The following is a 22,595-nucleotide window of genomic DNA, read 5'->3' as shown; positions in this document are numbered from 1 at the left end:
CAAAGTAGAGCACCAGAACAACACCTTCTTTTTCTATATAGAGATGGAATATCAGAATATCTATATAAACTGTTTTTGCTACCAATTCTGAATGCATAACAGGAGGTAATTCCATGGACTTGCTGAAGGATTAAAGATACAAGCAGTGAAACCTATGATGCAGCATTTGTTTCTATCAGGTAGCAAGTACACATCTGAAAACTCCATGGGGAGAAAAGCCACCGGGCAGGGACAACTTGGAGTTGGAGAACAGTGAGCCGGGAAAGACTAAAGCCCCATTCACAAGTCCTGAAGAACACGCGGCAACACGTTCCGGGTGGGCTCCACCTGGCCCCACTCCTTTGCTCCCCACCCTCACTGCGTGGAGCAGCGAAGTCTGGAGTGGGCCTCTCTATTCACGTTCGACTGAAGGTGAGCAGAGTGCTCCATGTGACCGGAGACTCCTATAAAAAAAGATTTCCAGTCAAGCCGAGTGTTCTACTGATGATTATTTTAAGAGGAGGAGAACCCTGTTTCAGATGCTGTTGTGGGAAGCTGTGAGGGTGGAAAATGAAGGGGGGGAGGGGACTGGCATGAGGATGTTGTAGGCTAGTCCAGAGTGCACAGCCCCCCTCACCACAATGCTTCCCTGCATCCCTCATTTCATGCTAAGTGAGAAACATTCTCGGCTCTTGAAAAGTGTCCAGTACACCACCAGAAAGGCTTTAGGCTACAAGAATCTGAATAAACCACATTTTCCTCTGGATGCCCAAGATCCACCCACCAGAAGCAGTGCAAAAACACAGACTTAGAATTCTGAGCCCAGGACTGTGTTTTGCACACCAGAATTCACCTGAACTCACAGATCTAACACACAAAAATCCATAACTGCTTGTCCCAAGTGTTCTTTATTAGCATAACTAGGGTAGGGGATATCATTTTATTGTTAAGCCACTGGGAGTCAGAAATCCTTGCTGCAAAATTCTGACTGGGAATCGCCCAGAGTTCCAGTGCAGATCCTGATCTGCCTTCTGATACTTTGCTCTACAATACACTTGGACAACTTATGACTCTCCTGATGAGGCTGGACTGCAATTCTGTTGTCATTGTTATTACTTTGCATTTATATCCCACTCTTTTCCTCTTGTGAGGAACCCAAGGCAGCCTACATTGCTCCATATTATCCTCACAACAACCCTGTCAGGTAGGCTGGGCTGGGAGTTTGTGACTGGCGCAAAGTCGTTCAGTGAGCTTCTTAGTAGAACTCAATCTGGGTCCCCAGTTCCGCACTCTAATCACCACATCACACTGGCTCTTAGCGATCCCTCATCATTGGCTATGCTGGTTAAGGCTGATTGGAATTGTAGTCCAACAAAATCTGGAAGGCCATAAGTAGCATAGGCAAGGAATTTGGGGAGAAGGCGTCTCAGTTTCTTATTCTAATTTGGCTACAGAGGCAGGCAGAAGCAGAAAGAGAGAATTTCATTGTTTCTGAAAAGACATCGGTGCCAAGCACAAATAGCAACCGGTGGTTATGACAAGGCAATATTTGTGGACCTCTTGATCACTATGAGGATCAAGAATGCAAACATAAAATATGACATACGTGGCACTGCACTTTGGAAGTGATGAGGGTTTATTTCGATAAGCCGCCTCCGTAGCTCATTCACTCCAACACCTGAAGGCCCTGAATGTTTCAAGAAAGGAACATCAAGGTACTGAATGAGAACACCACAATGTGTTACACTTTTTAACGCATGAGAGCTATGTGAAGAAGGAAAGCTTTTTATTTTCTGAATTAGGGCAGAGAGAGAGCATAAAGTGCCTAATCAGGGGTGTTGAAACTCAGGCCCAAATTGGGGGCACCAGGGGTCTCAGTCCAGCCCCACAGGCTTCCTCAGTAGACTGCGTCCCATCCCTTGATCCCAGCTCCTTTCCTATGAATGTTCCCAGCTTTGGCACAGGCTCTCTTCCCCTTCTGAAAGGCTGAAACACCCTCCTAAGGCTTCGTCACTGACAGGAAGAGCTTTAAGCCAAAGTGTGGGAGGTTTTTCAAATGCATTTTGGAATAGCCTCCATGGCCACCCCACCACTGGGATGAGGCTCTCCAGCTCATCTCCCAAGTGGATTTTGGTCCTTGGGCTGAAGAAGGCCACCACCCCACTCGAAATCACATGAAGCGGCTCAAGGTTTTTTCTCTGGCCTGCAAAGACACACCCCATGCCCAGCTCAAGATACTTCTCTCCCTGAGGCAGAGCAGTAAATAGCAGCCCTCCCTTCCAGGGGAACATGCAGAGTAGTCAAGGTCCATCAAGTTTTTTGGCACCTGAGATAGAAAATTCTATGCCACTTTTCCCGTTCTTGACAGTAACCTCACCCCTGCCCCCAAAAACCTCCTAACTAGGTTGAAAAGTGAACATTTTGTGCTCTTTCAGGGCACTCAAGTTGGGCACCTACCTCACTCTCCATAACATCAGGGCCAGCCTTGACCCACTCAACCAAGTGACAGCTTGCCTGCATACTTTTCCAGCTCCTGTGAGGATAAATCCTCCCTCTTTGTGTTCAGTTCAGGCCCTCCACAATCACCTCTTCTTATACATCAGGACTAAGTACATGAGTGGTTGCCACTTACCTACAAGGACAATAAGTCTGTTTCGATCCCCAGGGAGCCGCTGGTACCTCACCACCTCTTCATAAGGAGCTGCCACAGCACTGTAGCAGCCACTGGGGCACCGAGCATAACATGGCAGGTGGCTGTTGTGGGTCTTCCTGCGACAGAGGCGCATGCTTCTCCGGAAACCAGCTGAGGAAAGCAGAACCGTACAGGCCTTTAGCAAATGGCTATGGAACAGAATGGATGTCTCCACTTGATCCTAAGGCAAGACAAGATTTGTGGACCTCTGCTTCTAATAGGGCCAGTCTGAAATAGTTTTGACCATTCTGATACTCCCTTCTGCCTCAGATCCTGGCACTCCGGATTATACTTCAGCTCTATGTTCAGCCCTTTAGCTTGGCAGCCTTCTTGATCTCAGATTTCTAGCTATGCCTAGGACCCTACTTCAGTCCCTTCGCTGCATGCCAGCGATACCTGGACAGTTTCTCTTGAAAGTGCAAGGGCAGACATGCTGAATGAGGCCATGGCCCACCTTGCCTGTTACTCTGCTTCCATGGGCCTCTTGGTAGCTCATGCTTCCTGAGGTAAAGAGGAAGATGGCGCCTCCTTCCCCATGCTGTGCAGAAAACCTGATGGAAGTGGCAGATGAATCTGACTTTTCCACTGGTGATGTGGCACTGTCCTCCACCATCCCTGAAGGTAGCACGTTAGCTTAGGGGGCACAGGACACACCTCCTGGCACACTTAGCTGCTCCCAGAGGCAACTGCTCAGGACTGAACCTGTGGCCACTTCTAACAAACACCCCTGCCTGGATTCTCTTATAGAGAGCCTGAGAATTCTTTCCTCTCCACCGCTGTCAGCAAGGAACAAGCAACCCATAACAGGATAAATGGGGTGTGTGTGGCTGTATGTGCAGCCCCTGCTCCCAAGCAAGTATTCACACAGCCCTTGGGACCAAAAGGCCAACAGCATTCAACAGCCAGAGGTATGCTGTCTCTAAACACAAAAAGTTGCATTTCACTCTCAGGGTCAACAGCTGTTGGTTTCTTCTTACTGAGATGGTAAAACCTATGTCTGGATTGTACCAGGATGTATTGATTTTTGGAGGGTGCTCATGATGGATTAAAATGAGACTATATTTTGTTTAGGTTAGGCTTCTACACCTTTGCAGAATGCTAAACTTCATTTCATTTGTCTAAATAAAGGACAAAACTCAGCAGTATAAAAGTACTGTGTCATTTCAGTTAACTTCTCAAATGTCCATTCACCCATCTTATTTTTTTACAAGTACTACACGATCACATTCATAAAATTATCAGGGCAGTTTACATCTAGTTCATACATCTTTCTAAACAGGGCATGAGTCAAAGGCTTCCAAAAGTCAGTGGAAAATGGCATAATTTTTATTAAGTAGAGGGAGCCATAAGAGTTACTCATAGATACTTATCAGGACAGAACTATAAAACATTAAAATGTTATAGAAGAATTAGTTTTTGAGGCCTACAGAATAGCAGAGAGAGAATAAGTAAAGGAATATTCAGGAATGGTGCAGACAATTCTCATAAAAATACTAATGAGCTACTCTGACAGCCCAGTAGGAGTTTACACACCAATTCTTCCATCTCTCAGAATAACTACGTACTAATGAAAACCTGCTGACCAGATCCACTGAATTCTTCCTCTTCTGTAATATAAAAAAGCAACATGTAAAAAGTGAGGAAGGATAAGGATGAGGCAGAGTTATTATCAGAACTGTGGCATTTTACCTGGTCTTTCATATCAAAGATGAAAAAGAATATCGTTTTAACTGATAATTGTGCTACCAAAAGAGAGGTAATGACTCACTCCAAATGTCTAGCATCAAACATTCTTATGAGGTGTAACAATTACAGGATGAGGAACAGCAATTCAGAATAGTAAATGTTACACTTATGTCTTTCTATAGCCACATTCTTTTGTGTTCTCTGGGTTCTTATTGAATTTGTTAATAATTGGTGAATACTAGCATTTTCTAAGTTGCCCACTGGGAGGGCTTCCAGATGAGACTTTTATTCCACAATTGCCCTGCCATATTCACGGATTGACAGGGGGCCAGATGTCATCACCATCCATGTGTGATTCTCCTATGGTTTCCCTCCACTTTTTTTGTGTTTTTTCTTACCACATAAAATCCATAAAAGAGCAAATATGAAATGGCTGTGCGATGACTTCCAGTAATTAGAACCTGGATCCCTAAATCTGGAAGCTCTCAAGGTCAGCCTATATAAAAGTCAGCATGCATGAACAGCCAGGCTAGGGTAGGAAATCAGTTTGCCTATTGAGTGAGGGTTCAGAGCTAAATTTAGAAAAGCTGCTGAATTTAGTTAATGAGATAGGGAGAAAAGTTCTGTGTTTGGGTTTTTAATATGGGCTCCAATTCCATTTTGGAAGCATCCTGCCTGCTTATTCAATATTGTCCAACCTGTGTTTTTGTAAAACAAACCATTTATTGGCAAAAGTCACCATGGATTGATTGATTGCCAGTATTCCCTCCTTCCAAGGCCCTGAACTGTGCAGGCAGCTTTGGAATTTCCTACAATATGAGGAAGTACTCTTGTCAAGCCAAAATCTATCCAGAAATGTATTTATTCCCCAAGCACACAACAACACATGCCAAGGTAGTGGTCAGGCAGTGAACAGATCACCCTGCAAAAATTAGGTAGCAACATACTTGTCTGCCATCTTAACACCTTCCCTGTTTCCTTATTAACACACATGGTATAAAAATTTCCTTGATACATCCAAAGAAGTAACTGTAAAATAGCCCTTACCCTAACACAGGGCCCTTCCAATGTTCCTGACTACAGCCCCCATGAGTCACAGCTGGCACTGTCAGTTGGAAAGGATTATGCAAATCCAGGACACTGAGAGGGCAGCAGTTTGGCTACTTTGGCCAAGATCATTCAAATGTATTATCATTTGTTAACTGCACATCAGTGTCCACACCTGGACCATCCTATGCATTACTCCTCTGTGTATTTATCTGACCTGAATGAACAAACAAATTTGTTGCTATGTATAAGCCCCTGATGACCATGGCCACATGATCAACAACCTACTTTTGGACATGTAGAGGAGAAAGGAAAATTTAAAGTTACCTTCTTTAAGCTCCTCTGGTATGATGCACAAAAAATGTTAAGAACAGGAAGATTCAGGTTAAAAATAAGGGCCGTGTGTAGTTTGCATCCACATCTGCTGTGGTAGAGTGGAAAGAACAGCTCATCCAGTATTACTACGGCAGCCTTTCACTAAAGTTGACTGTTCTTAATGGTGCATTCAAAATGTCTGGCAAACACATGCACCCCTCTTTCTTTCCCAGTGACATCTCCACTTTGCACAGGTCACTTGTGCCTTCCACTCGAGTAACTGCCTCTTCTGCCCCAAATCTCATTCCAATCCCTGCTCAACCATTTTTATTTGAAAAGAGCAGTCCTCTGTTACTCCCAGTTTTTGTCTCTTACTTCTTCTGGCAAGGTCCTTGAAGTCTTAGGCAGAGAAAGCCATTCTCATTGCATCATTTTTGACCCTTTAAAGAAATTTAGATTTGCCCTTCACTAAGCACTATGGATTCCAGTGTGTTTGATCTCCCAGAGGAGGACAGCGGTGCACAGGGCCAGCTCAAGGCATTTTGCTGCATAAGGCAAAAAACATGATAGCACCTTCTGCATTCCATGAACAAAAGTAAACTGGGCCAACAACTGAACTTTCTCCTTCAAGACTGCTGACAAAGGAGTGTCGCCCTCTGCCCCTCAGGGTAGGGTGCAGGGCAAGCCCTGTGGCACGCACAGCACTCTCCTCCAATGAGTGAGAAGGGCTGGATGGCTGCCATTGCAGCCACCCCCACTCCCACATCTGCCACTTGCTTCTAGCCTCTTTCTGCTTCACATGGATGGCTGACCACAGCTTAAGTAACCACTGAACTGCTGCTTGTTGTTATGCATGAACCACGACCAACCAACGCACAAAGAGAACCCATGGTCTGTTGTGCTGGATTGTGAGCTTTGGGCTGGCTTTCACATAACAAACGCCCATTGTTCTTTAAAAACCAATGGGTTGTTGTGTGAGAGTGGGTTTGTTACCCACAGTGCATCCACCTCTTCTGCTTTATGCCAAACCTCATGCCGAGCTCTTTCCTATGTGCAGCCTGATGACCAAACCCAGACCGCTGGGTTGTTTAGGGGCTGAATAACTCAGTGGTCTCAATTCATGCATGGGCTGCAAAGGAGCCAGTCACAGGTGATGCTCCAAGGTGGAAGAGGTGAGCACATTTGCACATAGCTACCCACCCACTGTGTGTGCGAGCAGATTCCATGAGTTGCCATTGCATGCAAACCGGAGCAACATAAGTTGTTCTAACAATTTGAATGATTCTTGTGGGGCAGGGGACCAACAACCTCAGCATTCTCTCTCTCTCTCTCTCTCTCTCTCTCTCTCTCTCTCTCTCTATATATATATATATATATATATATATATATATGCGCATCACATAAAAATAAGCCTTCACTCTAAAAAAATCCTTAGGAATAGCAGCATGATCTCTCATAATTGCTGTCTTTATTAGCTGCTGCTTTAAGCCTGATTGGCTCAGTATACAAACAGATATGCTTCAAGCACTACGTCTGACTTACCCCACTTTTATTATGAATGCGTAAGTTCATCCTGGTACACAAGTATCAGAATGGCTCCTCCATCATCAAGAGTAATAAGGATGCCACAAGCAGATTAGCACTTCAATTACACTTGCGTAATATAATCGCATCACCTTCCAGCTGCCCTCTGTGACACTTGCATAGTTCTACAATTTTCACTGTGTGTTTAAGAGCAATTCTAAACTAAAAAAAACATTTCTGTCAATGAGAAGAGAACCCTACTGATTTCAAAATCATGTTTTTTAAACCTTGAAATTTCCAGGTCTGGCTCAGCAAACAAATAAAAGGTAGTAATTTTGTAACACACCCATGCATAGCAGCAGCAGCTTAAGGATTGTACAGTTGTTTAATCTAATCCCTTCCAGCACATATTTTATGGAAACTCTTAAGAGTACCACAAGTATGGTTAGTAACTAGAATTGCAGAAAGTATTCTACTTACCAGACTCAAAAGTCTCCTCATCTTTTAAATTATCCAGGGAGCAAAAAATAGCAAATACATTTCATTTCAGTACTATCACTGTCTAAGGGCTTTCAAATATAACACATCGGAAGGGATTTGCCACCCCTGCAGCATTAGTACACTGCGAGGTGCTCCTCTGATCCCTGCTTAAGCACCAAAATACATGTTACGACACAGATCCATAATTGGATCTTAGTTTTCAGTAAAAGTGGCTATGCTGGGTGGGCGGGCTCCATACCAGACTGGGTCGGGGGCACTGGTGGGGAGAGGCTACTTATCCCCTCCCCCCATTTTTCCAATCTAAACTGCATTCCCAAAGTGGCTGTCAGCCCTGCTGGAGTTTAAAAATATTTTGATCTACTTTTGGATAAACATGAAAAACATTTATTGCAACATGAAAAACACTCCCGAGGCATTGGGCCAGATCCAGCACTGCCATGGCGCGAGAAGAAGCTAATGTTAACACAAATGAAAGTTCCAGGCTGCCATCTGGCACCTTGTGCAAAGAACCTTTTCCACGTTTCAGAGTGAGTCCTGTTAACTCACATTTGTATAATCTCAACTCTTTTAGGAGCACTATTTTCAGTGATTTTACCACAGGTGAAGACATCAGTTAGGTCGGAAATCTGTGTGCGATGCTCCTGTACAAAAAGGACTGTGACCTGTGACCATTTCTTTATGCCCCTTTTCAGACCTGAACAGGAACAGGAAAGTTCAAGACCACTTGACTTAAATAGTCACATTTTCAAAATCTAGAGTTCAAATTAAAAATTGCCTCTTCCATGTTGCATGCCGCACTGATTGTTTTAGGCTTAAGCTTGAAGAGTGATTTGGGGCCAAGTGGTTTGTGACCTTGTGAGTGCTCCTTGTGAATATGTCACAAGAGAGAGTGAATTACATAACTAACATCTTGTCTTGCTGGTTCTCTTTAGTACCATGTGTTAGTGTAACCAGAATTTATAAGCATCTGTTCATTTATTCATTTCTCTGTTCTTTCTCGTGTTTCTTTCACACAGTTTTTATTTTGCATATTTATTCCAACAGACCACTTCAGTGCCCAATGGATTTTCAGTCCCTCTAGAGCTGCAGTAAGGAAGGACAGAAGAAGCACCATGTCCATATATTATTAAACAGAGTCAATTACCTGTTTCTACGCACTTCTCATCAATCTGCATGTCATCTTCTGTTCATTGTAAACATAAATAGAAAGGAGGGAGAAAGGTAAAGTTCTCAAAGCTGTAAAAAAAAAAAAAGAATCTCACACTATGAGAGATGTAATTAATCCATCCTGAGGCCTGAATTCTATCATCTCTGTGGTGTATCTAAATGGCATAATGTGTTATACGATGACTTCCTTTCAGACTTGAATGTAACCATCCCATGCCTACAACACCACAGCTCAACCACAAAACATCACCTTCAACCCACAAAGGCTCTTTCTTATTTACCCAGAATCCATACTAGATATGACCAAGGGCTACATGGTCTTCTCTCTGGAAAGGGCTGTCAAGCTTCAACAAATCAACAAGGAATCTTTGACCTAAGAGGACTGCAGACCTGATGAACCTCACTCATCTCCTGGGCCTGATGATCTTTTACCTGGGTAGGCCCTTGGGCCAGGCTATAATCATGCCCCATTTAGTGGCTCTTCCTACATAAGGTAATCATTTTTTTAAAAGTGGAAAGTCACCCCACACCTCCCCACTTCATTCCCAAGTGATGTCCAGTAGATACAGCTTTGCCATATTAGTGGAAACTTGGCTGCAGAGTTCATTTTACTTAGACCATGTGGAAGGAAATAAATCAAATCTGGATACCGCAGCTTACCTTCTTCCACAGTACTCACTACTCACATCAAATCCATGGAGGAAATTAAAAAGAAAACAGTAGAGTTAAAGAGGCACCCACCATTGTTGCTAGAAAAAAGAAGAAGATGGCTTCTGACTGATATAAATCTAAACACGACTGAACAGTATTGCGGCTAGCTAAGGGGGACAGAACCATTTCTGACAAAATCTCTTCTACCTCTGAGCAAGTGGAAGGCAGAGCCACATATTCACTGATCTCCACTGATCTTGGTGAATGGAAGCAAGTCATCTAATTGATTTTTTTAAAATTCATGCCCCTGGGGCAGGGGTGGGCAGAAAATACAGTGGTATCTTGGTTCATGAAGTTGATTCGTTCCACAATTCTGGTAGCAAACTGAATTGGTTGCGAACCGAATCAAATTTCCCCATAAGGTTCAAGGTAAAATAAGGTTAATCTCTTCTGAACCATATGTAATTTTTTTTTAACCACAAAAATATGAGCCTGGGGTTGGACGGACTGAGGCGGAGTGGGAGTGGGGCCATAGCTCCTGTGCCTCTGCTGCAGCCTTCTCAGGACAAGCCGCCACTACTGTCGAGTGGCCACCATGCTTCTTCCTCCCGTGGCGGGGAGAGGTGGGAGGCGCCCTGCTTGGCCGGCCATGGCCCTGTCCCTCACCTCAGCCCACGGAAAGCAGCCATTACCTTCCTCCTTGCAGCCCTCTCCCAGCTGGGGGAGCCGCCCTGCGCTCGCCTCTCCAGCCTCTCTTTCCCACTCCCCCTCCCGGAGCCAGGCGAATGCCTACGACGGGACCTTCCCCCGCCTAGGAAGTGGGGTGGTGGCGAGGAGCTTGGAAGGCCTCAACCGAGGCTTGCGCGCCCTCATGGCTCCCCCTCGTGTCGCGCTCTCCCTTTCAGCAGGTGGCACAGCACCATCTTGGGCTTCTGCTGCAGCCTGAGCGAGTGGAGCAAACATTCCCTGAAGCGCCTGGTGGGACCCTAAAGCCTATCAGATTGGTGGTGCAGGAGCCCTGCTCTCAGGCAAAGTGGGGATAGGATATCTCAAGAAAGCCATGGGAAATGCTGTGGGGAAGTATACATCACCCAGTGCGGAGTTCATGAATGGAAGCAAAATTTTGCTGAACTCTCTGTTCGCAAACCGAATTGTTCATGAACAGAAGCGTTTGTGAACCGAGGTATTACTGTAGACCTTTTGGACTTCAACTATCAGCATCCTTGATCACTGGCTAGGGGTCTTCAGGGAGCTGGAAATCTGAAACATCTAGAGATCTACCTTTGGCCAACCCCCGTCTTAGGATGATAGATTTTGCTTCTGGTATTGGAACTAAAAGCACATTTTTTGTTCCAGTTCTCTGGTAGTGTAATTTATGCTATTCTCTACGGTGGAGGCCAAAGAGCAAACAAAAGAGGTCACTTAACAAAGCATTCCCACCCAGAGTTTGTAACTGGGAAAGCTTTATACTCACAGATTGTTGACTTGAGGCAGGTGTGGGGTTGAAAAGGCTGAGACCACCAGAATTCCCGTTGCTTCCTAGACAGAAAAGAATGAAATGCAGTAAGAAAACAATAAAGTAGATTGCATTTAAACTGAGGGCATTCTTATCAGCTGCACATTGGAGTGTTATTCAGAGGTAATACTAGCAGATGGACTCTGCAGAAGTCTGGGTCAGATGCCATGAGAAATCAGATTTTTTTTTATAGTGGCTAAATAACTTATGGATACTCTGTCCTTGGGATGATTACTGTGTGTGAAGAAAAACTCCAGCTGGTCAGGGAGGGAGATGGAACCCAAAGAACTGAGAGGTCTTCACCAATCATCAAGAAGCCACCGGACAAGCCTCTCTGAGGAGACATTCCACACTTGGCCATTATGCCTGAAAAGGCCTCACCTCATTTGATAGGGACACCCAGAGAAAGGCCTCTATGATCTTAGGGACATGGAATTATATGTGGAAGAAGATGATCCTTCGGGTAACCCGGTCCAAAAATCTTTAGGACTTTTAGTGATCAATGCCAGTACTTTGCCTTGTGCCTGGAAATGGATTGGAAACAATCGGAGATCACACAGCATCAGTAATATGATTGTATCACCAGCAATTTACATATGGTATTGTTTATTTTAATGAACGACCCACCACTTTATCACTGCTGTTCAGCAACAGTGGCCTTCCTCAGCTCAGGGGTCTCTTGCTGTTTTAGTCTTCCTAACAGTCCTAGTCATTGGAGAAGTCAATCATGGTAGGGAAAGTGGAAGGCAGAAGAAGAAAAGGAAGACTAGCCATGAGACGAATGGACTCCATAAAGGAAGCCACAGCCTTCAGTTTGCAAGAGCTGAGCAAAGTTTTCAAGAACAGGACATTTTGGAGGGTACTCATTCTGAGGGTCACCATAAATCAGAGACAACTTGACAGCACATAACAACAACAAACAACAACAATGTCCCATGCAGCATAGCCAATCATCAGGCTCTCTGGGAGCTGTAGTCCCAAACATCTGGAAGTCATCAGGATGAGTAAAACTGCTATAGGAAATTAGCTTGTCATTTGGTATGTTTTTGCCTAGTCTTTACCTCTTCAGAAGGTGGTTTGAAGGGATGAGTCCAGCACAAGCGCTGAGGTCTGAGATTTTTCTTGCTTGCCACCAGAGAGCATCATTCTGGTCCACAATCTGGAGGATTTCCCCCTTCTTAAATCGCAGTCCAGCATCCGCACACGGAATAGCAGGGTCCTGCAGAGGCCAGTATTCCGCCATTGCTCGCACATAGATCTGGTGACAGCAACACAAAGCATGAGTGTTATACAGATGGTGACAGCCTGCTTTTCTGTGGTTCATGCACAAGGGAGATAACAACACTGACAAATACAGTAGAGATAAAAGATGAACAAATAGAAAATAAAAATATTAATATTATAAATAGTTGAAAGAAAATAAAACAACAGCTTGGATACACACAGCAGTAAGGAAGGCTTCAGTGAGGTGAGTTTTCCTAGGGAGAAAAAATTATAATCTTGCACGACCATAAAAATAGACCTTCTCTCTCCTTTCAGCCAAGCACCACTCAAAAATTTGTAACAAAGAAGAGCTAATTCCAAAATTCACTCTGCAGTGCCCTGAACAAGGAAAAGTATTGCCTTTAATTAATAGGACTACTTAGTCAGTACTAATGGTGATCTGCTAGCCCCAGGAACATGGGCCATCTAGGCATAACCTGTTTGTTCATAAAATAGCAGTTTTTTCAGAAACTTAGAATCACAGAAAAGTAGAGATGGAAAGGGATAGAAGGCCATCTGGTCCAACCTCCTGCTCAGTGCAAGACTCCAATTTAAAGCATCCCTAACAGATGACTGTCCCGTTGCATCTTGAATGTCTCTAGTGTGGGAGAGCCCACAACCTCCCTAGGCAATTGTACTGCTCTATCAATCAGATTTTTTCCCTAATATCTAGCTGGAATCTGACTTTCTGTAGCATGAGCCTATTATTTCATGTACTGAACTCTGGGATGGTTGAGGTCTTTTCCTTCCTCTTTGTTGACAGCCTTTCCAGTACTTGCAGAGTGCGATCCTATCTCCCTTCCATCTTCTCTTCTTGAGGCTACACATGCCCAATTCTTTTGATCTCTCCTCACAGGACTATGTTTCCAGTACCTGAATCATCCCTGCTGCCCTCCTCCGAACCCTTTCCAGTTGGTTTGCATCTTTCTTAAACTGTGGTGCCCAGAACTGGACACATACTCCAGCTGAGGCCTAGCCAGTGCTGAGTAAAGGGGAACTAGTTCTACATGGAATTTGGAAGTGATACTTTTATTAATGCATCCTAAAATAGCACTTGCCCTTTTTGCAGACACTTAAGTCCTCATAATCATAGACAAGATTTAACATAATTTTCACTATTCCCAAGGCCCTATTTAATTAAAAAAGAGACTAATATATGTGTTTTGCTGCGGAGAGTTGAGTTCTCAAAAATGTCTCATTCTACTTCTGAGCTACTCATGTCTTGAGACCTTCTTGAATGCCTCTAATGCCCCATTGATATTTATTTATTTATGTGGTTGATTAATTGACTTGCATCCCACCATTCTACTCAAGGCTGCTTAGAACTATAGATCAAAACAGTATGTTAAAAGCACAATTGAAAACAACAAAAGAGTAAATGCAGCATGCAGTGCAACAAACCGAGTTACGTACCAAAAACCTACTTGAATAAAATGAGCTTTGCTGTTGACAGAAGGACAATGGAGAAGGAGAAAATCTACCTTCCCTCAGGAGGGAGTTCTGCAGTGTGGAAGCACCCATCACAGGCTCCTGTGCTTCTTCCAAACAGTACCAAAAGAAAGCCCTGTCCTGACTGTCTTAAAACCTGGGCAGGTCATCCTGGAGAAGGGGGTCTTTCTGGTAGCCTAGTCCCAAGCTGGATAGGTTGCTGCAGATCGTAGGAAGCACTCTGAACAGTACTGACGGCTGTGGCTTTTCTGTGCATTCACACATATCAGCTCTGCACCTGCTTTGGAGCCTGGCTTTGGGAATCTTATACAGCTAAGGAATTGTGGTACAACATTCCCTCAACATCTGAGTTCGCATGTCCATAGTGGATTCCTGCTCATTCCCTTCATCTCTTGAGGATCCCCATATGGGACTGTGATACTGAGAGAATGGAATGGTATCCACCATGGTACGGAACCATATGGCAATAACAATGACATATTCGTGTCACTCCAGAATAAGTTAAGAAGGGCATCAGAGTGGGGCTAGTGGGCAGGTGTGTGAGTGCACAGATGCCCACTTGAAGAACCACAGTGACATGGAGGCAACCTGTTCTTTGCCATGGTCTCTGTGCATCATGCCTATGGGTGAGCAGCATGCTGACCTCCCTGGAGAAGAAACAGTGCTGCACAGGAGATCAGTTAAAAAATTTAAGAAACATGAGCAATGGAAAAAGACAAAGGAAAGACAACCAATAAGGTAAGCACAAAGAGATACAAACCCATTCTGTCTAGAAAAAGCAACAGCAAGGACTGACATTTTCTCATGGGGCAAAGAGAGACTGAGGGAATGGGCAGGAATGTGCTACAGACATGCAGGCTTGGGTGGAGGGGTTCATGCTCAAGGGCTCTGCTCTAACCATTTCCTGAAATGAGGCTGTATGCAGGCACAGGGAGCACCACTAAGAAGCAGTCGTTAAGGGAATCGCATGCTCTCTGCAACTGGGCCCAGTTGGCTATCTGGCTACAGCATTCTGGACCAGATGATGCTTTTGAATATTAAATCATGCATTCCAAGTGCAGCCCCAAAAGAGAGTGCATTACAGCAGAGCAGATGGGCTGTGACTACAGCATGCATGCCCAAGGCCAGCTCAGACTTCCCTAGGAACAGGCACAGTTGGCACGCCAGCCTCAGCTGCACAAATGCCACCACCAAGACCGGGGCGTCCGGGTCCAGGGCCAAGTCCAGGGTCACACCACTGAATCTTCAGGGGAAGGTAAGTCCATCCAGTATGGCTTGAGTGCCTTTTCTTTGACATGCCCTGCAACTAACAAGGCATACTCCAGTCTTGACTCCTCATCTAGTGCATTACTGAATCGGCATCCAATTTATTACAAATCCAAGTTTCCTTGATTTTGATGGAAGGGGGAGATACAGCCTGTTGTCCTTAGGGTGTACTGACAGCACTGAACCCCAAAATTCCAAGCCCTCCTATGGTTTTATTAGATGACAATGCAATAATTTTAATGATGTTATTATGTGTCTATTGAGTGATTTTTATGATTTTTAAAAATCTCTATTGGGCAGTATAAGTAATAACTAACATCTTCAAGTGAACTCCAAAATTTGCTTTCAGCAATGAAAACTCAGGGTATCAGCACCATAAGCCACATTCATACTGAACTACTTGATGAGTTAGGTTGCCCCAGCTTGGTGTCCTCAAGACATGTTAGACTACAACTTCCCTAATCCACAGTGGGGTCATCAGAAATTGCCACACTGAAGTGATAGAACAGTCTCCTCCCTGCCAGTCACAACTGGATTAACTGTTGCCTCAAGAAATATCTGAAGAATGAAACATGTCTTACTGTTGTCTGATTGCTGACTGGTCGATCGGAAACAGGAATCAGCTTGAACATAATAGTTCCCTGCGAGAGCGCCTACAAGAATCCAGAGAAGCAACATCCAAGAGTGAATGCTTTACTGTTGTGCCACAAGCAGAACTATGAATCAATAAAGTCAACAGAACAGCAATTTGTAGACTATTGGACATGCCCTTTTATAAAGGTTAGAGATGCAAGTAGCTGGGGGAGAAACAGAAAAATAAGGGAGGCAGGAAAAATGACCTACTGAAAACATTTTTCCTATTTTTTCCTCACAGATTTTTGGAAAATTTGGAGAAAGCCTCCCCCCGCCCCCCCGATTCAGTCATTTAGTTTTGATTTAGCTTTCCCTTCTTCCAGGCCTTCAAATCTCTTGTTAAGGCAGGACCAATAACACCCTGAGTAACATTATTTTAAATATCCATGTATATTTGTGAGTTTCATTGCCAGCAGTCAAGTCATGTCAAATCTAAAGAAAGGCTTTATGTAAAAGAAAAGCAACCAGTTAACCTGGTAGCAAATGGGGGAGAAATGGGTTGGCAAAGGCCACTCGGTGGACCTGGATGGGACCGACTACCCTCCGACTCCACCTTTCTCAGAACTTCCTCACGGCCTGGCTGTATCACTGGAAGTTGCTTCTTTGTACTGATTCTATGCACCCACTGGTCAAAGGGTGCTCGGTCACCACCATGAACAAGTCAATGGCCATAAGGGTGCAGCATCTCTGCCCTTAGCCAGCATGCTCAGTTTGTCCATGCTTGCACCATGAAAACCTGGCAGTGAGAACAGGAGCCTGCATGGTGGTCTTCACCTAAACAAAATAGGCACAAGCGGTGCCCAAAGGTGGAAGGCATGTGGTTCCCACACCACACATCACACCTAAAGATCACCTGGAGTGCCACTGGGGGAGAAAGAGAAGGGGGAAGGAGAACAGGTTTCGTGAGGGTAATCTTCCTAAGCGCAGGCCCCATGCAGGTGCAGAGCTCTATATGTGTGATGCATGGGGCCCATGGAGAAGATGGTAAAGGACTAAGCATCATACCAGTATGTGGATTACTTGCTCTGGCTCTAGTCCCTCCACTGGAACGCCGTTCACTTCTACCAATTTATCTCCAGCATACAAAAGCCCTATGATGGAAAGGGATGATATTGAGAGTTTTGCTAGGGAAGAAGAGGACAACATTATCCAGAACTTCTGATGGACTCCAGAATGCTAGAATGTTGGGTAAAGGGATTCAGTGATCAGAGTGCTCCCAAATCCACACACAAATCAGAACAGTAAACTTTGCTATCTAATCTCTCAAAAACATCTATCCTGCTCCAAGCTGGTGGCTCTCTAGAGGCATTGGAACACATGTCTGTGCTGTCTGGGGACAACAGGGGTTGTTGAACTCAGAAGGTCAACAAGAGTTTAGTTCAGCACAGCTGGAGGGCACTGGGTTGGGTCTCTGACAGCCCATTCTAGTGGCCAGCTTGAGAATTTTAGGAGCTAGTGGGCCCATTTGCCTGTGTGAAGTAGAGAGCCAAATGAAACTCTCCCACTCCACTTTGCCGACAGCTTGAAAAAGTGAGGCAAGCCCAGTCGTCCAAGCTCCAGTCTTCACTGGCTCAGAGTGGGAGGGCCTTTGTATCAGGGAGGGTTGGAAGCAACATGAAAGGCTCACGCTGCTACAAAGCGTCTCTGAAGTGATGGGCACACAGGGATACTCAAAGCTAACCCATTCCCTACCTGTTGGATGACAGTGTTGAATTCATCTTACCACTTCTGTCTGCTAATCCACCATGGATAACTCTTGCTACTGTAATATCTCCTGTTAGCTCATGGCGTTTAATAGTGGCACCCTGGCAGTGGGGAGGGGGAGAAGAGAAAGAAGAGAGGTTATCTCGGAATGAATGGTACACTGGTGAGTATTCAGAGACTACTGGAAATTACTGAGACATGACCTAGGTTAGAAACATGAAAGTTATAGCCTGCTTGCATCTCCCCTTCCATATGAATGTAAGAAGATTCCTGCTGGATCCATCTAAAAGCCTGTCTAGCCCCACATTCTGTCCCAACAGGAAGCCCATGAGTAGAACAGGAGCAAAACAGTACTGTCCTTATGTTCTCCCACATCTTGCTTCTGCTAGTGTTGGTATGATATCGTGATCATAAGGACTAGACATTGATACCTTCTCCTTTGTGAAGCGGTCCAGTCCTCTTTTTAAAGTCACCCAAATTGGTGGCCATCTCTATATCTTGTAGAAGTGAACTCCATAGCTTAGCTATATGTTGACTGGGTGAAAAAGTACTCAGTCCCCCACCTGTTAGCGTCATTGGATGATCCCAGATTCTAATATTATGAGAGAAGCAGAAAAACTCTGTCTGCTTTCTCCACATCATGCAGAAGTGTATACATTTCCATCATACCCTCCCCATTCTCTCCCTTTTTCTAAGCTACAAAATCCCAAGTGTTGCAACCTTTCTTCCTAAGAACTCTGAGTATATAACCCCAGCTGAAGACACTGTATTGATCACAACATCCTTGTATATCACTGACACAGAGATACAATAATACATCAGCAACGGAAGCAAATAAAGAGTTTGATGTAATAAATGCAGAGGACCATTTAAAATTAAAATAGGAAGAGTCAAATATAGATTGTTGGTTTCCCTTTTTGGATCCAGAATCAACAATCTGAAATGTGCAGTTTGAAACACGGTGATATACAAAACCTATGAAAAGGCATATACTGCTAATCTGTAACTGTGCACACCTTGTGCGAGTGAAAAGGGAAGTAGTAAAAGACACAATTCAGAAACTATGTTGAGGAATTACAAGAAAAGGCAGTAAAAGTGGCAGAAGCTAATAGTTAGAAGTTACCAGTTGCTGCTGGTGTGAGGCATATACCACAAGACTTCCTGTTTTGAGAAACCTATTTGTGACTGATTTATGAGAAGTCCCTAACAATAGTGGCTATCATAAAATTCACATTTTAATGCTTCCACCTCTTGCAGTAACCTGTAAATTAATTTCTGATAGTAATATTTTCCTTCTCTAGCACAGCATATTGCTAAAACTTAAGATAAATTACAACTTTCAAAAAGCAGGGAAATACACAGAATATGAATTTTCTGCAGAATACAACATGGCTGGCTGGGGAATGCTGAGAGTTGTAGGACTTTCTTATGCTTAAACAAGTATAGGATTATGTCCTTAAAGCAGCATATTTGGGAAAAATACTTGATTTCAGCAGCTTCATTTTATGCTTGTGTCCTCCATGTTGTCTGACATATATTCAAAGCAGCAAAATCAACATTCAACGGTAACAGAAGCCCTAATCTGGATAGCATTTCTTTTAATCTTAAGAAGAAAGGTATTGCTACAATGGACTTCACAAATTTAGAATTAAAATGCAATATTACAAGTGGCTGCTTGTTTTTCACCAGGCAGACAATTCTCATAGCCTCCTCATTTTCAGGGATGTTATCTGGTAGAGGTGGAAGAATTGGTTCATAATCTTTTTGGGCCACAATATCATGAGCTGAAAGTAAGGCCTAAGACCAAAAGAGAGAGGGGAGAAACAGTGGTTAGGTGATCATGGAATGTGGCTATTTGAGAAGTTCAGTAAGCAAAATTAGTTTGACCTAATGCTCTCATTAGATGCTTTCATTTACTTTTGCACCATTCTGCTGAAAAGCATTACAGTCTCGACACAGTGCATGAGTTTGATCTGTCCTTATACCATTTTCCCCATCAATACTGCTCAATAGCTGAAGCATTCTGGGTGGGTCACAACAATTTCTCAAAAATACAGAAAGAGATACTGTTCAATAAAAAATACAGGTATAACATGACACTATATAACATTCAAGTAAACAAATTTAAAACAGTTTATCTTTCTATTATACAAGAATGTAAAATAGTTTTTTTAGCCATGTTATTGTACAGATGTCCACATTTACCAATTTTTTATGAACAAAGAATCAATAGATAACGAATGAATGGGCTACCCAGTCCAGAATTTAAAGTTAAGGCACCCAACTCTAACACACAGTGACCTGGTTGTTGCTGTATCATGTGTTGTTATTACATGTGAACCCTGCACCACAGTTTAAATATGGGTTGTTAACAACAGCCAACGCAGAGTTCATAACCTAACAAACCAAGATTCACTTCCTGGTTGCTCTGGAGAGTTGGAATATCCTCTGCAGTAGATTTGAGGGCATGCAGGGGGAAGCTGGAATTTGACTCATGTAACTTTGGTGGGTCAAATTATATTCCCCATTATCAAAAGGTCCATGTAAAAAGCTAACAGAAATCAACCAAAGGGCCTGTATTCAAAAGGTTCTGAGAATGGCCTTACATTTTAAAAATACAGGGCAGGAAAAACCCAACAGCAGCTGCAGAATATTATGGTATAAACACCTCTCATGCTAAACTGCTGGGAAAAAAAGTTGGTTGTTCCCTTTCTGCTTTCTCCAACAGTTTTATCTACTGGGACTGTCTTGAGTAAAGATGGGTGATTATGCCTTCATTCAAGGTGTTCAACATTAACGTTTCTTCCAGTAGTACCATGCTCTTAATTCTTTCAGAGTGATTAAAGAGTCACTCATCCTGTGTCACTTTTTGGCCATTCATCTTAATAATTCAACCTGGTCTTTCTCCCTCAGTGCTGCCTAATTTAAGGGACCAGCACGTGCCTTGAAGTGTGGTCCCCGCAGAAGTCGCTTGAGCTCTTTAGCCTCTGGAGACTGCTGGACTCCACGCAACAACTCCACAACCTGTGGATGAAAAAGGAAGACTTGTTACATTACAAAAACTTCTAGTTTTGCATCTTTCTTTTTTGAAAAAAAGTGTATTTGAAGAATGGCAACTCACTGATGTTTTGAAAGTAAAGGTAAATGATACAAACATCAGAGAAATGATGCTTGGGAAAGACTGCGCGCGTAGTTCTTCTGGAGATCATGACACCAAAAGGCAGTGGTGTTGTGTGAATTGCAATGTGCCAGTGCTCATGAGGAGAGCCTGTCACCACCCCAGCTGTGGCCCCAAGAAGAGGCCCAAAATGCAAGCAGCTGTGTTGATGCATGCAGGCAGTGTACCAAAATGTTTTTGCAATGCTAATCAGTATTCATCGTTGATCAGTCTATGTGTTAGACTGGGATGGCTCACAACAATATATTGTCACTGGGAAAACTGTGAGGATTGTAAGTCAGCTCAGAGACACCAAGGAAGTCTGGAATGAGACAGGGATGGAAGGGTGACAACTGATATGTTGTTGCTGCTAATCAAAATGCCCCTGGGAGACTTGGCTCCACCACACCACTGCTGAAAGGAAAATTGGAAGCCCTGAAAATTGTTCTGGGGATTTGGTTTAGCAAACTCACCTCATGGGTTAGTGCTCGTGCCTGCAGGGTGAGCGGAACTGGTCTCCTTTTGATATACTGATGAAGGCATTCATAAACCTAGTAATGGAAAGGTCAAAAGGTGAAGATCCTATAGTGACAAATGTCATATGGGTTGAAGCTCACGTTCGTGCTGCTTACATGGTATAACTTGCTCTCCTTGCTATCAGAAAAGGCATCTGGACAGCCAAGAGCAGCGCAGGGCAATCTTCCCACCCAGGGACTGGTCTCTCCCCTGCATGGAATTCCTAACCAGACTAGCCCTTAAAAGAAAAGCTGTGCTGCATGTCACATGGCACAGAATAAGAGTTGCTATGAATTCCCTTTCCCTAAAAGTAGCAGCTGCCACCCATAATGGTCGCAAAGCCAAAAAAACAGCACCATTTGCTCACAATCATCTCATCCCACCATGGTTGGTTTTCTCTGCTGTCTTTCCCAGGGTCAAACTTTAGACTTCACATTTCCTGGAGCGAGAGACCAGTACCTCATGTTGCTAAGCTTCTGCAAAGTGCTGTACTAACGGCACTAAATAAACAATGAGAATAAGCCATAATGTAACTGGATTTCTAAAGGAAGGTGTCCCTTTCAGAACCCAGTTTTAGTCCAGTTAATTCCATTTACATTAATAGAAGGCAGGAACATCTGCGACTATCAGGTAGGATGCCCAGGTCCGGAGAAAGGAAATTGGTCTTTGGGTGGTATGCTGGAATTATCATTCTTATATGGCTTAAACACATCTGTATTTTATGTCTGGTAACATTAATTTATACAAATAGCTTGTATATGGAACTACAATAATTATTTAGTGGGGAGGGGGACTGACATATATTCCCACAAATTGTTTCTGATCATCCACACATGCAATGAAGAACAGTTAAAATTAGTAGTAGTTCTCGAAGATACATTCAGAAAACTATGAACAAGCCTTCCCCGACCTAGTGTGCTGCAGAGGATTTGGACTTCAACTTGCGTTACTCCCAGCTCACATGTTCATTGTCCAGGAATGCCAGAATAGCAACTCAAGACAACTGAATGACACCAGGTTGGTGATGACTGTATTACACTAAGAAGCTGAAGCACCATCACTGCCAAATGGCTCAGTTCTCCTTGAAAGAGCCCTTACCTTTAGGAGAGCCTGTAGCCACGGAGAACTGAGCAGGTCATATAACATACCAACTCCATTGACATCTCTCTTATAGAACAGGCTCAGCTCTTGGAGGACCAGAGATAGAAGGTGAAATAAACCTAAACCACAAAACCAACAGAGAATGTATATTAACATTATGGCATTTTCTGCTTCTCATTTTTTGCATAGATTCCTTTTTGGGACAGCCACTAAAAGGAATAGACATGATGGAGACTTGTTCACTGCTAATTATACAGTGGTACCTCGGTTAATGAACTTAATTTGTTCCATGATTCGCGAACCAAGTCAAATTCCCCCATAAGGTTCAATGTAAATAAGTTTAATCCGTTCTGACCCCTACGAATGTGGTCATGAACCTATTTTGGTCGCAAGCCAAGTCAAATTCCCCCATAAGGTTCAATGTAAAT

At 43.7% G+C, this 22,595-nt stretch overlaps 1 protein-coding gene across 5 annotated transcripts in view; it reads right to left on the bottom strand.

Annotated features, from left to right (window-relative positions):
* MPP4 (MAGUK p55 scaffold protein 4) overlaps window positions 1-22,595 on the bottom strand; it is a 39,403-nt gene that overhangs the window by 4,878 nt on the left and 11,930 nt on the right. For 3 of the 5 annotated variants that reach the window (XM_044431879.1, XM_044431880.1, XM_044431878.1), the window contains 14 exons: window positions 22,165-22,286; window positions 21,024-21,101; window positions 20,337-20,417; window positions 19,059-19,190; window positions 17,413-17,494; window positions 16,695-16,780; window positions 15,638-15,709; window positions 12,140-12,336; window positions 11,037-11,101; window positions 9,572-9,589; window positions 8,889-8,927; window positions 4,237-4,278; window positions 2,612-2,782; window positions 1,586-1,666 (listed from right to left, as the gene is read on the bottom strand). In XM_044431879.1, coding sequence (XP_044287814.1) covers window positions 1,586-1,666; window positions 2,612-2,782; window positions 4,237-4,278; window positions 8,889-8,927; window positions 9,572-9,589; window positions 11,037-11,101; window positions 12,140-12,336; window positions 15,638-15,709; window positions 16,695-16,780; window positions 17,413-17,494; window positions 19,059-19,190; window positions 20,337-20,417; window positions 21,024-21,101; window positions 22,165-22,286 — 1,266 coding nt within the window. The remainder of the gene's footprint in view (window positions 1-1,585; window positions 1,667-2,611; window positions 2,783-4,236; window positions 4,279-8,888; window positions 8,928-9,571; window positions 9,590-11,036; window positions 11,102-12,139; window positions 12,337-15,637; window positions 15,710-16,694; window positions 16,781-17,412; window positions 17,495-19,058; window positions 19,191-20,336; window positions 20,418-21,023; window positions 21,102-22,164; window positions 22,287-22,595) is intronic. The other 2 variants (XM_044431882.1, XM_044431881.1) reach the window with 2 other exon arrangements.

The sequence above is a fragment of the Varanus komodoensis genome, unplaced genomic scaffold (genome assembly GCF_004798865.1).
Source record: "Varanus komodoensis strain SLA01 unplaced genomic scaffold, ASM479886v1 scaffold23, whole genome shotgun sequence".
NCBI lineage: Eukaryota > Metazoa > Chordata > Lepidosauria > Squamata > Varanidae > Varanus > Varanus komodoensis.
Note: the sequence above shows the minus strand (reverse complement) of the source record. Positions and strands in the feature narration are given on the sequence as shown.